The sequence below is a fragment of the Aquila chrysaetos genome, chromosome 15 (genome assembly GCF_900496995.4).
Source record: "Aquila chrysaetos chrysaetos chromosome 15, bAquChr1.4, whole genome shotgun sequence".
In the NCBI taxonomy this organism is placed as follows: Eukaryota; Metazoa; Chordata; class Aves; order Accipitriformes; family Accipitridae; genus Aquila; species Aquila chrysaetos.
Genome location: NC_044018.1, coordinates 22070978 through 22089598, shown reverse-complemented (window position 1 = coordinate 22089598; position 18621 = coordinate 22070978). Strand labels below are relative to the sequence as shown.

General features: G+C 39.9%; 1 protein-coding gene across 10 annotated transcripts in view; it reads right to left on the bottom strand.

Annotated features, from left to right (window-relative positions):
- FBXO25 (F-box protein 25) overlaps nt 1-17227 on the bottom strand; it is a 33911-nt gene extending 16684 nt beyond the window's left edge. For 2 of the 10 annotated variants that reach the window (XM_030037639.2, XM_030037642.2), the window contains exons 1-5: nt 17081-17227; nt 11914-12057; nt 5488-5597; nt 4058-4107; nt 924-1016 (exon numbers count right to left, since the gene is read on the bottom strand). In XM_030037639.2, coding sequence (XP_029893499.1) covers nt 924-1016; nt 4058-4107; nt 5488-5597; nt 11914-12050 — 390 coding nt within the window. In that variant the 5' untranslated portion in view covers nt 12051-12057; nt 17081-17227. Of the gene's footprint in view, nt 1-923; nt 1017-4057; nt 4108-5487; nt 5598-10909; nt 10959-11913; nt 12058-12757; nt 12894-17075 lie in introns of those variants that run through there. The other 8 variants (XM_030037640.2, XM_041128842.1, XM_041128843.1 and 5 more) reach the window with 8 other exon arrangements.
- Between the last annotated feature and the right edge of the window lie 1394 nt (nt 17228-18621).

Genomic DNA, 18621 nt, shown 5'->3' with positions numbered 1-18621 from the left:
AGAAAGATCAATACCTCCCAGAACAGGTATTTCCAAGTAGGCAGCTGGTTAGGCATTGAGAAATTAAGGTATAACATTATGTGGCTCCCTAAAGTAAAAGTTACATAGTTTTAGAAAACAGGCAGATAGCACCATTGTCCAGAACTTAGAAGTTCCATGCACTCAATTCTCAACTTAAGACTAGATGTGACCCAGGGAAGCTAACATAGTGAGAAAGGGACTTTCCAAGGAATCATGAGATTAGTATATCATAATTGTTTCTATAAACTTCATTCACTACGTTATTTGTAAAAGACAACAACTTGCCATAAAACTAATTTCTGGAAGGGAAAAAAAAAAAAAAAAAAAAAGGAAGACTAAAAAAGCTGTGGTCTCAAGTTTTAAGGTATGTTAACAAAGGTAAAAGCACATATATATTGTCCTAGATAAAAAAAGTGTGCAATGAATCACAGGACTGTTAAGAAGCTGCAGAAGAAACAGAAACTGCAGAATAATTACACTTCAAATATTCTTCTGGAAATTGCTATTTTAAGCATATTTAAGAAGTAGTAAATTATATTTAAGATGTATTACACTTTGCTATTTTTGGTTGTATAGGAATTATTTTGCCTTTAAAGAGAGTTCACTACCCAGACTGATGAACAACAACTGAAACTACCATCAGTGTTTCCCTGTAAATACATAGCATACTGGCCATCACCATCCTCCTCAAGCTATAGGCTTTCATAGAGCAACGTAACGAGTTTTCACCAAAGAAAAATTACTCAGTTTAAAGTTGCTTCATGCAGTACAAACTACATACGAACAGGATATTTATACGGTCACAAATCATCAGCTGTTCAGTGCAAAATGATTTCTTTTGTACACATAGGCATATCAGGAAATGTATTTTTAAAATATGCATATAAAAATAAAGAGCTTACTTTGACTACGTAATTGAACCTTCTGATGTCCTGAATTGCACTTGAAAAGTCTAAGCGGTTAAAAGCTTCTCCCAAAGTGCAATAGCCATGTCTCTGAGAAGAAGAATAAACACACTTTAAGTGGAAAGAAACAAAGATAAAATTGAGGAAAATATTCAGAAAAGCACTCTGCCATTCAACTGATGCTTATGTATACCATGCTCCCTGGAAGTATACTGTATCTGGCCTGAAGATTTATTTGATTTCTTTTAATAAATGAAACCAGATATGCTATTTGGAACTAACAAGTATGTAGGAAATATTACTTTACAGGAAAGCCTTTAAATTCATACTAATCATACAATCTGTAATCACTGGTATTTGAGTGTCCTGGGAATCTACTCCGCTACTGCATGGCCACAATGCTGGCACTCATGGCTACCACACTCCTCATTTGCCTCAGCACAAGGTAGAGCTTGTTTGTACAGCAATCTGAGCTTACAACCATAAGCATTAACAGACTGAGTTTATGTTCATATTTGAGGGTAAGAACAGAGCTACTTGCTCCTGGGACTGGAAGAACAAATGGTCTCAACATACAGAATTTATTTTCTGGGTGCTGGAAGTTCAGGCACAATTTTTCTTGGGTACCAAGAGCAAGAGCAATTGCATTTTCTTTTGGTACTTCTGCACAGGTGTCTTAAGGTGAAAAATGGAAGTTTCAGAGGCTGTTGTGAACTACTTAAGGTGGTAGTAGCAGCCCGAAATGACACGGGATCACGTAAGCCGAGTAAATTTAGAGCCACAAAGCCACACGGGAGCCTTGGAGCAAATATAATGAGGCTAGAAAAACCCTACAACTGGTGAAGAGATACTTGCAGAGCAGTGTGCTAGTATGGCTTATCAGCCCAGGGACGGAGGGGGATAAATAATTATTTGAAGTTCATTCCTAGACAGACTTCCTCAGCGAATTATGTGATGGTGAAAAGATGGCAGTGCAACTTAACGTTCCTTTCTGCAACCCAATGAAACCTTACCCTGGATGTACCCCACTGGGACATGAGATAGTTAACTATTCACTGCAGAGTGGTAGCAATTACTGCCTATTGGTTAATGACTGAATTCAGGATTGTACTGCTTGCTCATCCACATACCTGAGATCCAGGCACACTGCACACTTCACAATATGCACAATTTGGTTGGCTAATAGCAGTGAATTAACACTTACAGACAACAGAACTTTTGTTGAAATTTAAATATTTGTGGCTCTTCTCTGGGTAAGCTGTTATCAAAAGGCCATGCTTAAATACATTAACCTGAGAGGTACATTTCCTTGAACAGCTGGAAGGAGATTTCTATGAAGCTTCAACTCTATCTTTCCCAATGAACCATCATGATAAAATTACTCAAAGAGCATCTCCTACTTCATTTCAGCTATATACCTGCACTTGTTTTGGTTTTCTTTATTTTCAGTGCTCTCCCACAGCATGTTTCACACATTTCTTATTAAGACGTTCCTACTCTTGTCATTTTGCCCTAAAATTCAGTATCCAGTTTGGAAAAAAGCTTCCTAGTTGCAAGTAGGATTACAACCTGTAAGGACAACTAGAGACTCTGTAAATTATGTTTTAGATTAGCTTAAATTGTTGCTCTGATTTTTTTTGTTCAAGTATGCTTATTCCTTGCTACTTTTTCATTCTGCTACTTAACGTCTAGCTTTTTACTCTAAACTTTTCAATTTATACAAGGAATTATTTGAAAAAGATTAGTGATTAATTCTAACCATCCCTGTTTTGTTTTTTCTATTTTTTTTTTTTTTTTTTTTTTTAAACAGGAATGGTGAATGGTCCATTACTGGAAGACAACAGCAGTGACAAGAATAAGCTAATTTGTACACCAAAATACTTTGTCCACTCGGAATGGGCAAGAAACCCAAGCAAATAATCATACATCACTAGTACACCAACTCCTGCACAAGTCGGGGGCGGGGGGGGACACGGACGACGACAATCTCAACATACAGGTTATGAAGGATAGCAATGAGTGATTTTAGGCAATTTGTGTTTTGGCCTGAAGGTAGTTTGAAAACTCAGCTTAACAACCTTACCATTCAAAACACCATAATGACTGGTGACAGCCTGTCATCCCCCCTTCCTTCTTACCCTAAATTTGAGATGGCACAAAGGAAAAGAGCATGCTTGAGACTTTTGCAGACCAATGTAAGTAACTACATCTATCACAGATGAAGATAAAACTGGGAAAGAGGGATATGAATCCAGTAAAAGTCTTCGTAATACCCTTCAGGTATAGAAGGGCAGCCTCCAGGTCAAGTCCTCCAGTGTCTCCTCTATGTAAGATCTCTCCACAACAGCATGTTCTTCCCAAGTACAGAGCTCTTTATGGTCTCTCAGCTCTAAAATGCAAAGCCAACTTTTGTTTGCATGGCTAGGGTCATCACACTCACCTCCTTCCCTCTCTCCTGGCTGTCATTACTGTGTGGATGACAGACATCCTTACAGGTCTCCAAGTTTCACCCATCCCAGAAAACCACAGGAATCAACACACAAATGAAACTCAAACTTCAAGACAGTTTATCTGTACATACGATGGATGTATTTTAACTCTTGACTTTTCAAGAGGTCATTCCAAGATCTTTCATGTTCCCTTCACAGTTGCATGATACAGTTTGTATCCCAAACTGAAAGCATCTGGACTTTGTGGAATACAAAGGTCCTCTTTGTAAAGTTTGAAACTGAAGTTTTACTTACTTATATTCAAATTTACACCAAGATTCCAAAATACCAGGTAGCTGCCTGCAGACACCTCCTTTGAAGACATTACTCTGGTTTTGCAAATACTTTCAATTTTAGTTCAAAGGCACACAGTACAGAGAGAGACAGATGGGCTTGGAAAAACAGTAGAAAACTGTATGTCCATCCTTGAAAGTTCCCACATCTCTACCACAATAAGCCACATAAAGTCACTTTGCTAGCTGCCTTTGCCTCACCAGGTACAGGTGTACTGTTGCCAATGAAGAGAGAGTTGAACTTAACCCCTAAGACCACACAGCACAAATGCATTGTTTTTTTAATATACTATTTGTCAGTTAAGAAGCACAAATATTGTAGGAATTGACCACAGCATGCAGGACTTACTTCCCTGGTGCTTTCTTTATGAACATAAATCCACTTTTCACGATAAAAACCTAAAATAAAATCAAAATATAAGCATTTTTAGGCTTCCACTTCAGGTAATGCCTTCTAGAAAGAAATTGAACAAAACAGACCGTCCTCAATAAAATGCTTCATAAAATAGGATAGATGGTAGAACAGTTTTAATGAAGTAAGTTTATAAAGGCTGAACAGGTTGACTACAAATTTTCAGAAGTTATGTACTTCAAAAAAATAGAGGAAAAAAAAGCTAAATAATTTTATAAATCAAACACAAGAGTTGGCACACAATTGGCAGATATAGGACAACTTTTGTCAACTGTGTACCAACAGTCAATTTCTCCTACAAAACCCCTGATCTTTTTTAATCCAACAGGCTCCTTAGCACTTAACACAGGAAAGTACAGAAATGAGCAACCTTTTTGTTCCTGACCACTCTACCCCTCTAATCTATTTTCTTCCGTAAAGGTGCCTGCTCCACATGCAACTTGGTTCAAGTAGTTGCAGAATACTGCAGGGAAGTCAATTATACAAGACTAATAAAGGCAACTAGGCAGACCTTCAGCTTTCAGCAGTCTAGTATGTTGTCAAATGAAAGCATGCTCTTACATATAGCCACTTGAATCTTTTGAAATAATTCAAGCTCAGACAAGCCTAAGGAAACTTGCAGCTTTCTGCAAGGCCATTTCTTACAATTTTAGGAATATACAAACAATGGAGATCATTTCAATATCAAAGCACTAGAAACGCCAAAAAGTTGCTAATCAACTTACCTTTTTTACCTATTCTACCAAATTCTCTAATTCAATAAGTTTATTTGCTGACATACATATTCGCAGTCCAAAGTACAGGTGACCTTTTAAAAATGAGAACTGTCAAAATGGCTTTCATTTTTTAATTTAAAAAAGGGACTTTTCTTCAAGAAATTCACTGATAGACTGATAAAGTCTTTACCAAGAGCTAGAGGTATTATGACAAAATATATTTATTTATGAACTGATTCTGGAGTTGTATCACTAATCACAATTTGAATTAAGCAAAAATAAAACAGCTGCTTTGGTAAGCAGAACCTTCCATAAGCATCCAGAAGAATTTAATCTAAAACTAGTCCACAAAACAAAACAGTGGTTTGTATCAGAAAACATTCATTACTCAGGAATTACTATTCTTACATGAATTACCTTTGGATCTTTGGGGAAGAAAAAAAAAAAATAAAAAAAAAATCACACACATTAGATGATCTATGCCACAGTTCAATTAAGATGTATCACTTCTGACACCAGAGTTTGTTGCCAATAGAGAAGTAAACATAACTCATATTCATCTATAGATCAGCCTTCTAAATGAATGGCTATTATAACATTTTGCTGAACCTACAACAGTCTTCTAAAATAAATGAAAAAACCCAGCCTTACATTGTGAATCTGTGTTATTCCTAAAATGATCTTTTTTCCTTTTCTTGGCTGCAAACTCACAATCTTCAGTACTGAATATTTCTTCATCTTCATCATCACCAGTTATGATGCTGAAATAAACACATCTAATTAGAACAGCAGTGACTAAATATTTAAAGGTGCATACAGCTTATAATTCTCTGCATTAAAGTCTGCCAGCTGGAAAAAAACCAAACCATATTTTTAATGATGTTTCTAAGTTTAACTGTAGGACTATTTTATTTCCCCATTATTATTCTTTGACAAGAAAGCTGTATACAAAACTCCTCCCACTCATTACTATTTTGTAATCTGAACTTGCCAGATGAATCTATTTATCAATGTCAGTTTGAACTTCAAACTGCACCAGCAACAGCTGAACATTGTAAAACCGAAGGACACTAGTTTATTAAAAAATAACCTGTATTTGGGCATTAAGTGGCAAAAACCAAATTATATTAGTCTATTGCTACTAGTTTATACAGTTAAAGTTTTGAGGATTGAACCATCTATTAAGGAGGATGACTAAACAACACTGTCAAAAAGCCTTGTTACTTTAATTGCTCTAATCAGTAAACGCTAGCTCAGCTTAAAGGTACACAAGCTGAGAAGACTGAGAAATACAAAAGTTGTTTTCATCTTAGGTTTAAATCCTGAAAAAAGCTAACATACCTCTGCATTCAGATAGAGCTCAATCCAAGGTGAGGGCCTTAGTTCATGTCTTACCATTTTTAAAGCAGAGGATAAAGACTCAACAACTTCAATATTCTATTCAATATTGCGAAATATTGTATCTGGCCAAACAGCAGAAGAGTTTGGAGGAAAGGAACTGGGAACTGACAAATGCAGAACATCAACACTGACAAGTTACTTTGATTAGATAACATTCCAATCCATCAGGGTTTTTTTCCCAAAGCTATCATAAAGGAAATATCTTTTTAAGCTCACTAACATTATTAATTTAATTATGTTTTAGCATACCAACTGCATCACCACATCATGCGAGAAGTTACTGCAGAATCTGAAAAGTTGCTGCAGAATCAGAAACAGAGCCCAAAGCTCCCAGACCTAGCTTTATCATCCTAACAACAGATAGAAGACTAGAGAGATAGGGCCTGATACTCTGCAACGTAATTCAGGCAGAACAGAAACACACCCATTCCCATTGACCCAGTGCAATGGGGAGAGGAGGGAGGCATTCCTGAAGACGTGCTGTACAAAAGGAAGGTAAATCTGGCAGGATTCCTTCTTTTGTTCCTGGAGAGGAAGTGTCCCTAGAAAGCAATTTAGATCAGTAACATACCTGAAGTGATTTAAAGCCCACCCCTGCCCCCCAATAGTATACACTTCCTCAAGCATCAGATAAACAAGCAAGGCAGCTTAAGGGCAGTCAATTAACACAAGGAATTGCAAAGATGAAGAGGGCTATTTCAAACACCTTTGTCTGACATTCAAATTCACCTGTGACATTCCTGGAATTCTCCATGTCATTTTAGAGAAAAGACTAATTTCGCTGTTATCTCTGAGGATCGTCTCGTATGAGGCTTTATTTCTTCATGTTCTGTCCCACTTCATGTGGAGAGTCTTTCCCTACTTATTTGTAACCATCACCATTCTTCTTGACAAACTTTAAGTCTCTTACCAAGAATGGAAGCAAGAGTCCTACAGACATTAGAAGAATGAGACAGAAATACAGGCACTTCCCCAGAGACTGTTAGCCTTCCTTCCAGAAATCTGGAAGGCTGCTTGACGAGTAACAAAGCTGCTCCACCGTTTCCAAAAGCAACCCCTGCCCGCCTCCCTTCCCCCCCAACCACCAAGCTAAGATACAAGAAACCAAATCAAGTGCATATGGTGTAACAGAAACCTTAATTTAGCATTTTTACCATAATACTGCACACGACATCTGAGTGCACCTGGAAGGATTTAAATACATACACAATACTGCCAATTTACAGCTATTCTAACTTTCTTGTCTTGATGATGCACTTCTTCATACAAAATTATTCTAAAGCTTCTAAAAGCAAAGTACCTGGTGTCCTTAGAACTACAATACCCTACATAAAGCATGCAAGAATTTCAGCTTTTTCAAAAAAGTAATTTCATAGCAGTATTTAAATAACCTCTTGGGTATGACGCTTAAAATGCTGGAAAACTTGACAGGGCTATCCAAGCTCCAACTATTCTTCTTCATCCCCTTGCTTCTTTTCTCATGGAGGAAGGAATGCCCTCAAGTCATGCAATTACCTACAGAGACACACTAAGTGTTTTAGAAGGGGCTCAAAGCCATTTACAGCTTGACCATGCATGGAAAATCCTGAGTTAAGTGCCTGCACCAAATAACATTACAATGTATTGGTCAAATGCCAAAATTATCTAAGACTAGATTCAAATCCAAGGACTTCTATCCAGTGCCAAAAACACATTTGTGAACACTGTATCTCACAGAATTAGACAAGAGGTACCGTAGACGCTAATGACTACCCTGCCAGTCCAAGTAGTTCACATGAGCCTAACACACAAAAAAAAGGAATACCACCATCATGAAAAATCTTACTAGATTAGTCTGATTCTCTTTCTTTTACCTCAAAAAGAAAGCACAAGACAGCTTTACTCCTAAGTTGCAAGCTATTGAGAGATTTTTACATACAATTCTGTAAGGCAGTGCTGTTCTCTCTCCCCCACCAAGCTTTAAGGACACAGGGCCATGGCACTGGAAATATGTATCTGTGCTAGAATTTATAGGTACAAATTGCAGGTAGCTGTGGCCAGCATTCAGCCCACAGAGCTTGAATAAGCACTGCCTCAACCACCTTTCCAGCTACTGTATACCTTGAATACAAGGCACTCTTCACTTATATAATAATATTAATTATCTAAATAAGTAAGAGCTACAGAACTGAGGGTCTCATTTTTTCCATCTTAGTTTCCATAAATGGAACTAATTTGAAGTGCAACTATTCAAGAATTATTCCAAATCATTTAAATTGTTCCTGCGCAAGTGATTACGTTTGTTCAAGCATGGTTATCATTAGGTCCCCCATTTTTGACTAATTCATCAACTGGATTCACCACCAGCACTAGATGACTAATCGAATAAGGTAAAAAGTTCTATTTTAATAAAAACATATTCTTCAATTTAAGTTATTTACATGTCTTGAAGGTTTATTTATGAATCTGTTTGTGATTAGATCTTTTTAATTTCTGAAGAGAAAGTATTTGTAATGGATAAGAGACAAAGTTTGTCAAGTAACTCTTCTGTGAAAGAAACTATGGATGGAGAATACAAATAAAAGTAAAGAGGGTTTCAGTCAACACAGCTTGAATTTATTTCTTTTTAAAGGAAAACTGCCATAACTACTTCCTGGAATACAATACTCAAGTACTACGTTTAGTATAGATTTGTACAGAATATTTTGGTGAAAATATTACTTCATTTAATGGGGGAAAATAAATAAAACCCTATTAGGATAGCCAGACTGGCATATACCATCATCCTATTCACAGGGCAGTTTAAAAAGAGACAAATAAAGTATTTATGCATTGTTTACTATATGCTTCTTCCACAAGGAAGGAAGCATTTTATCATGCCTCATTCTTACTCAGTGCTACAACATGTTAACAGACATCCTAAACTGAGCTGTCTATTCAATATAGACAGATAATTGTTTCCAAATAGCTTAAGATGGTACAGAGAACCAGCCAGCAAGACACAGTACACTGCTGTACTTCAATACAAAGCCCTGTACATGGGATAGAAGAACCTCACGCCTGGGTATATGCTGGGTACAGACAGCATAGGAAGGAGTTTTGCAGCAAAGGAGCCAGGGGTCTTGTGGATACCAAGATGAATGCAGATCAGCAGTGTGCCCTTGTGTTGCAAAAAGCCAACTGCACCCTGGTCCAAGTTCACAGAAGTGTGTCCTGCAGACCGAAAGAAGTAATCATTGCCCTTTACTTGGCATGAGAAACTACATTTGGAGTACTGTGTTTAGTTTGGGGCTCCCCAATACAATAAAAACATTGGCATACTGGAACAAGTCCAGTGGGGAGTTACTGAGGTTATTAGGTACTGGAGCACATAATGCATGAGGCTAAGAGAACTGAGCTTGTTCAGTGTTAAGAGGTGGTGGTGCAGAGAAATCTGATTACTGTCAATATCTAATATGAGGGTATAAGTAAGATAGAGCTAGACTGCAAGGTTAGAGGATGTGGGCAGTAATAAGTCAAGTGGTAATGGATACAATCTGCGATAAGAGAAATTCTTACTAGATTTAAGGGGCAGAGGGAACAAACAAACAAACAAAAAATCCCAGTGAGGGTCATGGAACTTAGAACAGGAACCCAAAGAGGAATTTCCATTCTTGGAAATGGACAAAGTTCAACTGGGCAATGCCCTATATATCCCAACCTCAGTTGGCTCTGCTTTGAGTATATGTTTGGACCAGATGACTCCCAGAGGTCCTTTCCACCCTAAATTGTTCTATAATGTTCTGCAAATAGACATTAATTGCTGTTTAGCAGCAAAGGTTAACTCATAGCTGCAAAGTTCAAGTTGTAGTCATAGCTCCAAAGTTCAAGGTGTAGTGAAATTACTCCCAAGTAGTGCTACTTTGCCAAGAAGTACCAACTTGAATTCTGTAGTCTAAGTTTAGACCATATACATTTTTAACTGAATAGACAGAACAAGCAGAATTTAAAAAAAAAAAAAAAAAAAAAAAGGCCACAGAATATGGTGTGGTTTGACTTTGCTAAGTAGGAGATATGCAAGATGAAGATGGGGAACTGGGGCATCGCTACAGATGGGGGCATCTGCTGCGGACTAGGTTGGTCCCCGAGTTTGGGATTCTGACAAATTGTCAAGCTAGCCTAAGAAACCCAAATCATGAAACACCTCAGATTTCATGAAAACTTTCCCGCCCCCAGAGCATTTCACGGCCAGTCCCTTCAAACTAATGTACTTATTTTAGTCCTGAACTTTAATGCTCATATATTTCCAAAAAGAGTTGATTTAAATCTGTTTCTAGCAGGACAGCTCCAGAGGAATTCAATACTAAGTTCTTGCAAGACTAAGGAAAAAAGAAATCTAATATTTTTGCTTGAAGAAGCAATAAAAATACCTCACCTTGCTTTCTGCAGAAAAGATATATCTATAAAATTAGGATCAGAAGAGCAGAAGTCTCAATGATTTTCACAAAGACAATGATCATTTATGTCATACTTGCCAAACAATATTCATTCAAGTAACCTACAAGATATAATTATTTAGTAACTGTGCAAATAGCTATGAAAATTAAATTAGCTTTCCTTTCATTTGCCAACTATATTATTAAAGATATATGAAAGAGGGAAGAACAGATTTTTTTCAAAGGTATTTAAGGCAACTTTTATGTTGGAGGCTTACTGAACACTCTTCCAGACAAGCATAGTCTTTTGTATCCATGGTGGCCAGACTGCGTGGAAAAAGAAGCCCAAATAAAACCAGTGACAGATGAACACAAAAAGAAAAAAGGCATGAAGAAAACAGTAGCTCAAGATAAGCTTAATAATAATTCTTCACTCCTTGATAACTTTCTTGAGGTTTATTTCACAAATTTAGACAAAACACAGGTGTATGACTGCAGCAAGTCCTAGTTTGCCAGTAAATTCCCTCTAAATCAGATCAGTTACTGTATCATTTACTGGACTAACAACAAAACACTGAATGTTCCCTTTTCTCATTATGAGCACATTACGCTGGAATTTATGACCAAGAATGCTATCCCTGAGAACTATTTCTTCATGAAGAAACCAAGTAGGAATTTGTTTGGACAAAGCTATTTGTATCACACCAGTCCGTGGGTATCTGCCACAAGTATTACTTCATTTAACTAATATCTTTCTCACCTGTTCTACAGGAGCACATACACTCATATTGTGTTAGAGAATTACCATAAAACTACCATTAATTGTGTATTTGGAGCAAAGGCATTACATGACTGCCATGAACAGTCCTAATCCAACACCCAATCAGCAGAAAGTCTTCATTCACTTCCAGGTAACACTTCAATATGCCTGTTGCACTTGCAATTTGTAAGTATCACTTTCATCTTTAAATAGTACTTGACAGGTTTTGTTTGGTTGATTTTTTTAAGGTTTTTTTTTTTTATTTTTAAAGACATGTAACATAAGATGGGATCTGTCTGCCTAAAATAAGCAACTCACGAAGCAGTGACAAAAGACAGACAATCTCCATAGTGGTCTCCTGTCTGCCTAACTAAACAAAACACGTGGTTGCATTTGTGTACTTCTAGCATAGGCAGATGATACCACAAACACTTGCAGTCTGAATGGAAATTAAGTCAACCTTTGCTTTCCCACCTGCTATTAACTCATGCAGAATCACTTTTTTTTTTTCCTTTAACTTACACAGCGTGACTGATATCATTCAGCTGACTATTCCCATCTTCAAGTGCAGGACTGAAGGGTTCACATCGCTTCCATCCATCTTCTGTTTTAACCCATCTCCATCCAGGGGATCTCCAATCTTGGCCCAAAAATGGCATGGTTTCTCTATAAGCAGCAAGAAGATTGTTTGTGTATTATTTAATTATTAAGGAAAGCTGCAAAACTTCTTGTCATTATCTCAGTTTTCTCTTTGTTGCTGTTTAACCCCAGACAGCAACTAATTACCATGCAGCCATTCACTCCCTGCTCCCAGTGAGATGGGGAGAAGAATCAGAAAAAAAAGTAAAACTTGTGGATTGAGATAAGAACAGTTTAATAGCTAAAATAAAATAACAATAATAATGATATATAATAATAACAACTGTAATGAAAAGGAATATAACAAAAAAAAAAAAGAAATAAAACCCCCCAAAAACCACAAGTGATGCACATGCAATTGCTCACCGCCTGCTGACTGATGCCCAAACAGCGATCTGCCCCTCCCGGCCGACTCCCCCTAGTTTATATACTAAGCATGACATCCTATGGTATGGAATATCCCTTTGGCTAGTTCGGGTCAGCTATTCTGGCTCTGCTCCCTCCCAGCTTCTTGTGCACCTCCTCGCTGGCAGAGCATGGGAAACTGAAAAATCCTTGACTTAGGATAAGCGCTACTTAGCAACAACTAAAACATCAGTGTGTTATCAACATTATTCTCATACTAAATCCAAAACACAGCACTGTACCAGCTACTAGGAAGAAAATTAACTCTATCCCAGCCAAAACCAGGACACAGTTTAACCTTAAAAAAAAATATAATGATTACCTTGAGGAAAGAAAGTTCTCTGTGGAGCATCCTTTTAAGAAACAGAATCAGTGGTTTCTTAAGTATATTATTGATTCCATAACCTCATTCTTCTTGTCTTTCAGCATTTATTTAGATCAAGGTAGGTTTCCTAGTTCTTTAGAGAACAAGGAAAAGAATCATGGTAGTCCAAGAAAGGGATGATACCAAAACAAGCAAAATTATATCTGTGTAATCTGCTCCACCATGACCAAACAGATTACTGATTTTGACTGACTAATAAATAGTTGCTAAAGAGTTTGACAGGCCACAAAATCAATGCTGTGCCTTTCCCCCCCCCCCCCCAAGGCTTATAAATACTGAGTTTGTGCTACACTGTACAGTGATGTTTCAGTAAAGGAATTTTCATTTTCCCAAATATTTTTTCAGTTGTTGTTGATGGTCACCTCCCACACTAGGCTATTAACTGGATACCAGGACAAATAGAGACTGCATCATAAAGTCAATTGTGAAATGTCTCCTGAAATTCCTACAGATGCAAGTCATCACAGGTATATCATTCAAACAGTGTTCTGCTACCCCTTTTCAAAAGGGAGAATCACTTCTGACACATTAAGTAATAATATGAACAAAGCAGTTTTCTACGCTTTGAAGACTCTGACCTTGCTAGCTTTTGCCCTCTTCTTCCCATTCATCATGCATGCATGTTGCTCCTTATTTTAACTAGAGATTTCACATGCCAGCTATACAGGGAAAATAGCATTATCATATTTGAAATATATGTTAATATATTGACAACAACAGCTTTGTTCCTAACAAGTATGCATTTTCTAATATTTTTTCAACTTGAAAAAGTATTGGGCCACATCAGTCAAACACCACTATGATTTTATTTATCCATTTGCACTCTTGACCAGCATCTGCCCAATATACTAGTTAGAACAGGAGAAGGCAAAGACGCATAAAAAGCCTGAATAAATACAAGTTGAGTGAGCCAGTATTTTTTTTTTTTAATTTAAAAAATGCACACCACACAAAACAGAGTGCATTGTCTAGCCCTCAGCATTGACCAAAGTCCCCTTCCTACTCATAACTCAGCCTTCCTCTGCATCTAACAGGAATCTTTTCCTAAATTTACCACATCCTTTCCTCCAGCCACCACAAACTCGATTCATGCCTATCTGCTTTTCCAATCTTTTTACTGCTTCCTAGGAGTAATACGAACGATAACATACTTTTTTTCCCCAAGTTGTTTAGAACTCCCCTCGTCTTGACTAAAATTAAGGCCTTTTGTCCTTATCATACCACTGTTTAAATACTTGGTGCTCATGAGTGCATTTCAGAATAACATAGGTTAAAGTACTTTTCCTCCCGCCAAGATTAGCAGAATTCACCTGAAAATTTGTTAAATCACTGAAAGAGACTCAGAAAACAGCAGACAGCAAGTCAAAAACATCATCTTAGACAAACATAAAACAGAAGTTTTTGAACCATATCTAAAGATACAGAGCTCATGATCTATTCCTGGTCAGCAGCTCTGATATAAAAATAAAACACTATTGTAGGTGCATGTCATTGCTCAAAAATTAAAATCTAGAGAGAATTCAGAACCACAGACTTCATTATAGGCTGAATGGGATAACTTGAAAAAAAAGATTTAAAATATTTCAAGAATACGTACATTGATACAGAATTGTTGGGAAAAGGAAGTAAAAAAACCGAGACCACATACTTCCAGCAAAGTGGGAACGTGTATCGTTAGAAGTTAACAGGGTAAGTTAAAAAAAAATGAGTATAAAGAAAAAAACTTCCTGAAAACAATACAAGAAAACATGGAGTATTTTGTTAAAGCAGATGGAAGTAGCTTAAGTCCAAAGCTAATCATAATTTACAGAATAGGATGCTTAGTATACTTCATAAATTCTTAAACTTTGGAAAAAACCCTGTGGTTTCAAGGTATCAGGCCACCCATGTAAGTGCTATGCATAACTTCCTCCTAGGGAGCTATACTGGCATTTAAAATGACATGCTTCAATAGTTACATGCTCTAAACCAGACTACTTTCCCGATCTTTACAACCTGAAAAGTGATGGTCTTTCATTGCAAGGTTTCAATACAGAATAGATGTAATTTTTTTGAGGAGGGATGACATAACATTAAGTGTTTTCAAAATAATAACAGTACCAGGAAGTGCACACCCCCCCCCCCCATCACCCCTACCCCCAAGACCACTGATGTCTGCTCCAGAAATCCTGGAAAATCACACTTAAGACAAGAAGCTCCTAGAGACATGAATGATTTCTGTATATGTATGATATATTCAGCACATTATCTTTCTAAGAGAAAAAAAAAGCTATTAGAAAAATCACAGATTACTTTAACTTCTTTAAAATTACTTAAACATTTATGGAAGATTACAAAAAGTCAGTAATTCTGTGAGGTTGGTACATGTTGACCTAATTATATTTTGTCCTAAAGAAACAGATATTCTTAGTCCAAGACATAGTTTCACTATTGCACCAGCTGAGTGCATCCATCAGCAGCAATACCACAAAATGACCTGTACTCATGGTCAAAAGTTGTAGCTCATGGGAATCAGAAATGTAAAAGTATTCTTTTAGTAACAGTGCATATGTAACTAAAAAAACCCCCAATAATCCCACATTTCTCAATTCCTGCAGGACTGAAGTGTAGATTTGATTGTTGTTGAGGAGTGACCAAATTTTAAGAAGCTGCAACGTATCATAAACACTTCTCCTAGGCATGTCTTTCATATGAGAAGTGATCACAGAGTATGACTGCCTGGACAGGTAAGAAGATTCATGCTTTTGCTCTGCCTCCCCTCAGACTTTGCTTCCCTGTACAGCATTGCACTAAAGCATCCCTGTGGCTTCCAGACAAGAGCTTGCTTTCAAGAGTTCCAGCATACTTTATGCAGTAAACCTTCAGTAATAGCAGGCAACTGTTTACTTGTTAAAACTTTCACCACAACAAAAGATAAGCTCTCTAGACTTGGATTTTGGGGAAAATGCAGTGGGACAGGGTTCTTTAAAGGAAAAAAGGACTGGGAAATGAATGTGGTCATTAGCTAACAACAAGGATTTAAGACATTGATTGCATTTAGCTTTTTCCTAAAAACAAATAAGAACAAGAGCTCTTCATTTTGCATCATACACCTTTTCCTCAGGAGAGGGGGAGAAAGGACTGAGGAAACAAGAACCACCAGAAATAAGCACGGAAGAGGAGGGCTGTGTATGCCAGCTTAGTACAACTGGATATTACAGTAACTGCTCCAGCCATCCTTGCACTTGTAAGGAAGTTCTGCTTTCCATGAGGTAGCTAACTGAACGCATGAGCAGAAGTCACTGCAAAGCCATTCACAATTGCAGCACATCATCCAATTACTCTGCCACCGTACTGGAGATCTGTCTATATATTCCTGCACTTAAGAACATGTCATTATGACCCAAACCATTCTTGTTATTCAGTAGCAAGTCTGTTGCCAACATGATGGGAACAGGCAAAGTCCTCCCGTTTCCTAACAATCCAGCAGCACACCCATCCCTTCCTTCAGCATGCTAACAAAATCTCTTCAGCAGCTCAACTTTCAACAGAAACTGCTCCTTTACACACCCACTACAGGCAGATGACTTCTAGATGACCTTCTTCTAGGACCTAGCCCAGTCAACCTCTGTGACTCAGAGGTCAGAGTCTGCTTACAAACTTCATCCCAGCCCGTGTTTCCTCATATCAAATGACTATCTCAAATCAAGTCTCAAACTTCTGCAAGACCATGATTCATCAACTCCTCAGCTTTTCTTTTGCCCACCCCTATTCCGATTGTTATTTCCCCCCATACGACAATTTTAGTGCATCCAGGCCATACAGTTCTCGGTTCCCAACAGGCACAAACACTCCTCATCTCCAACTGAGCCGCCCATCCTAGGCTTCTTCCCTCCAGCCTGCTGCTGTCCCAGCCCTTGCTTCTCCCAGTTCTCCCATCCTCATGCAGTCCATTGATATCCCAACACCCCACTCCCCCAGGCTGGCTCCAGGCACCCCCCCTCCCGCCAACCCCCTCCACGCTGCCCCTCATCCCCAGCCGCAGCCCCTTCCCCAGACCCACCTGCCCACCCTAACACCTCGTCCCGAACTACTCCGGCTCCGCACGCCCCTAAGGCCCAGTCCCAAACCCCTCAAGCCGCGCCTGCCCGTTCTGTCCACACCCAGCCCCGAACCCCCGGGCCTCCCGCATACAATCCCAACACCGTTCCCCGCCTCACTTGTACACCTGGGCCCTCGCCGCCCCGGCCGGCCGGCCGGCCGCCCTCCCCTTCCCCTCACCTCACGGTAGCGCCGCTGCCCACAGCGCGCGCTCGGCCCGGGCCGCGGGGCTATTGACGGAAGTAACGCGGGGCTGCGCGCCCCACCCCGCTGATTGGCCGCCGCGCTTGTTGCTACCCGGCAGCGCCCTTCTCCATTGGCGGAAGGGGGCGGTTGGCGTCACGGGCCGGCGCGGGCCAGGCGCGTCACGTGAGGTGTTGGCGGGGGCGGGGGGGGGGGGGGGGAGCGAGGGAGGGAGGCGCACGTGTCAATGTTTTGGTCGGCGGGGGGGCGGGGCGTGTGGCTCGAGCCGGGCCGAGCGGCGGGGCGGGGCGGGGCGGGGCGTGTCCCCTGCACCGCCCCCGCCGGCCCGGCGGTGGGCGGGGTCTGTTCCCGCGGGCGCGGGAGTCCGCGCCCGGTGCGCGGGCGTCGTGGCGCGGCCGGCCGGGGAGCGTTTTGGCCTCGGCGGGGCCCTCGGGGAAGAGCGGGTCGCGCCCCTCGCTGCAGTTCTTCGTCCCGTTGGCTGGTTTCAGCTGGCTTGGAAGCAGAAGCGGTTGCGTCGGCGATAACCCACGTTGCCGCGGGTGGTGTGGGAACGGGTGGCTGGAAGGACGCGCCAGTGGAGGGCTGCCGTGGGGAGAGCGGGAGGAGTTGGGGTGACCGGGAGCGGCGGGCGGGAGCGGGTCGGTGAGCGCCTTGGCCCACCGCAGCCCTGCCGGGACGGGTGCGCGTTGTTTTGGCGCCTTAGAGGTGTTGGGTGAGGCGTGGAGCCACGCGGGGCTTACTTCTGTAAAAGAAGAGTTTGGGGGACATGGGAGGCAAGTCCGTAGGAAGCCGAGCTTGTGGAGCTCCTTGTTTCTTAAAGCTTTAAGTCACTGATGTATGGTTGTATGAACATCTCAGCTTTCACTTAAAAATCGGTAACTTTCCCCTGTACGAATATGCAGAAAGATATAAAAAGAGAAAGTCAAGGAGCTAAAAATAAAATTGTGTTTTAAAACACTTTCATTGGTCTTAAATTTCGTGCTGTAGAACAAGGGCTTGACCCTTAATTATTTGAATGCTTGGGATTGACAACACTGCAGTTATTGCAACTTGTCCTTGCTTGGAAGCATTCCCTAAGCCTTTTGCAGCTCTTTCCCATACGAAACTGGAGGTTATGATATCATAAAATAAATTCAGTGCTAAAAGAGCATAGAATTCAGAGTAGGCCCAGATGTCTTAGAAGGGCTTCTTTTCTGTCTTTGCACTTGAAAAAGTTACATGAGTAGTTCTTTTTGACCTGGGGTTGATTGAGTATGTTCTCAGTATGTCACTTCTGGTAATTAAGCTACTGTCTTAGAAGTAGGATTCATCTCTCTTCATGAAGAGAGAAAAAAAAGACTATACCTTAGTTGTCTTCAAGACCTTGTAGTTTTGACCCAAATACAGCCATGGCAGAGGTGCTGCCTTTGCATGGTAAAAGGCTGTGGGCCACACTATCTGCCAGCCTGATTGTCACCTTGGAGAACACAGTGGCTGACAAGAGTTTCCCAGCCTCACATTGGAAAAGGATGTGAGTC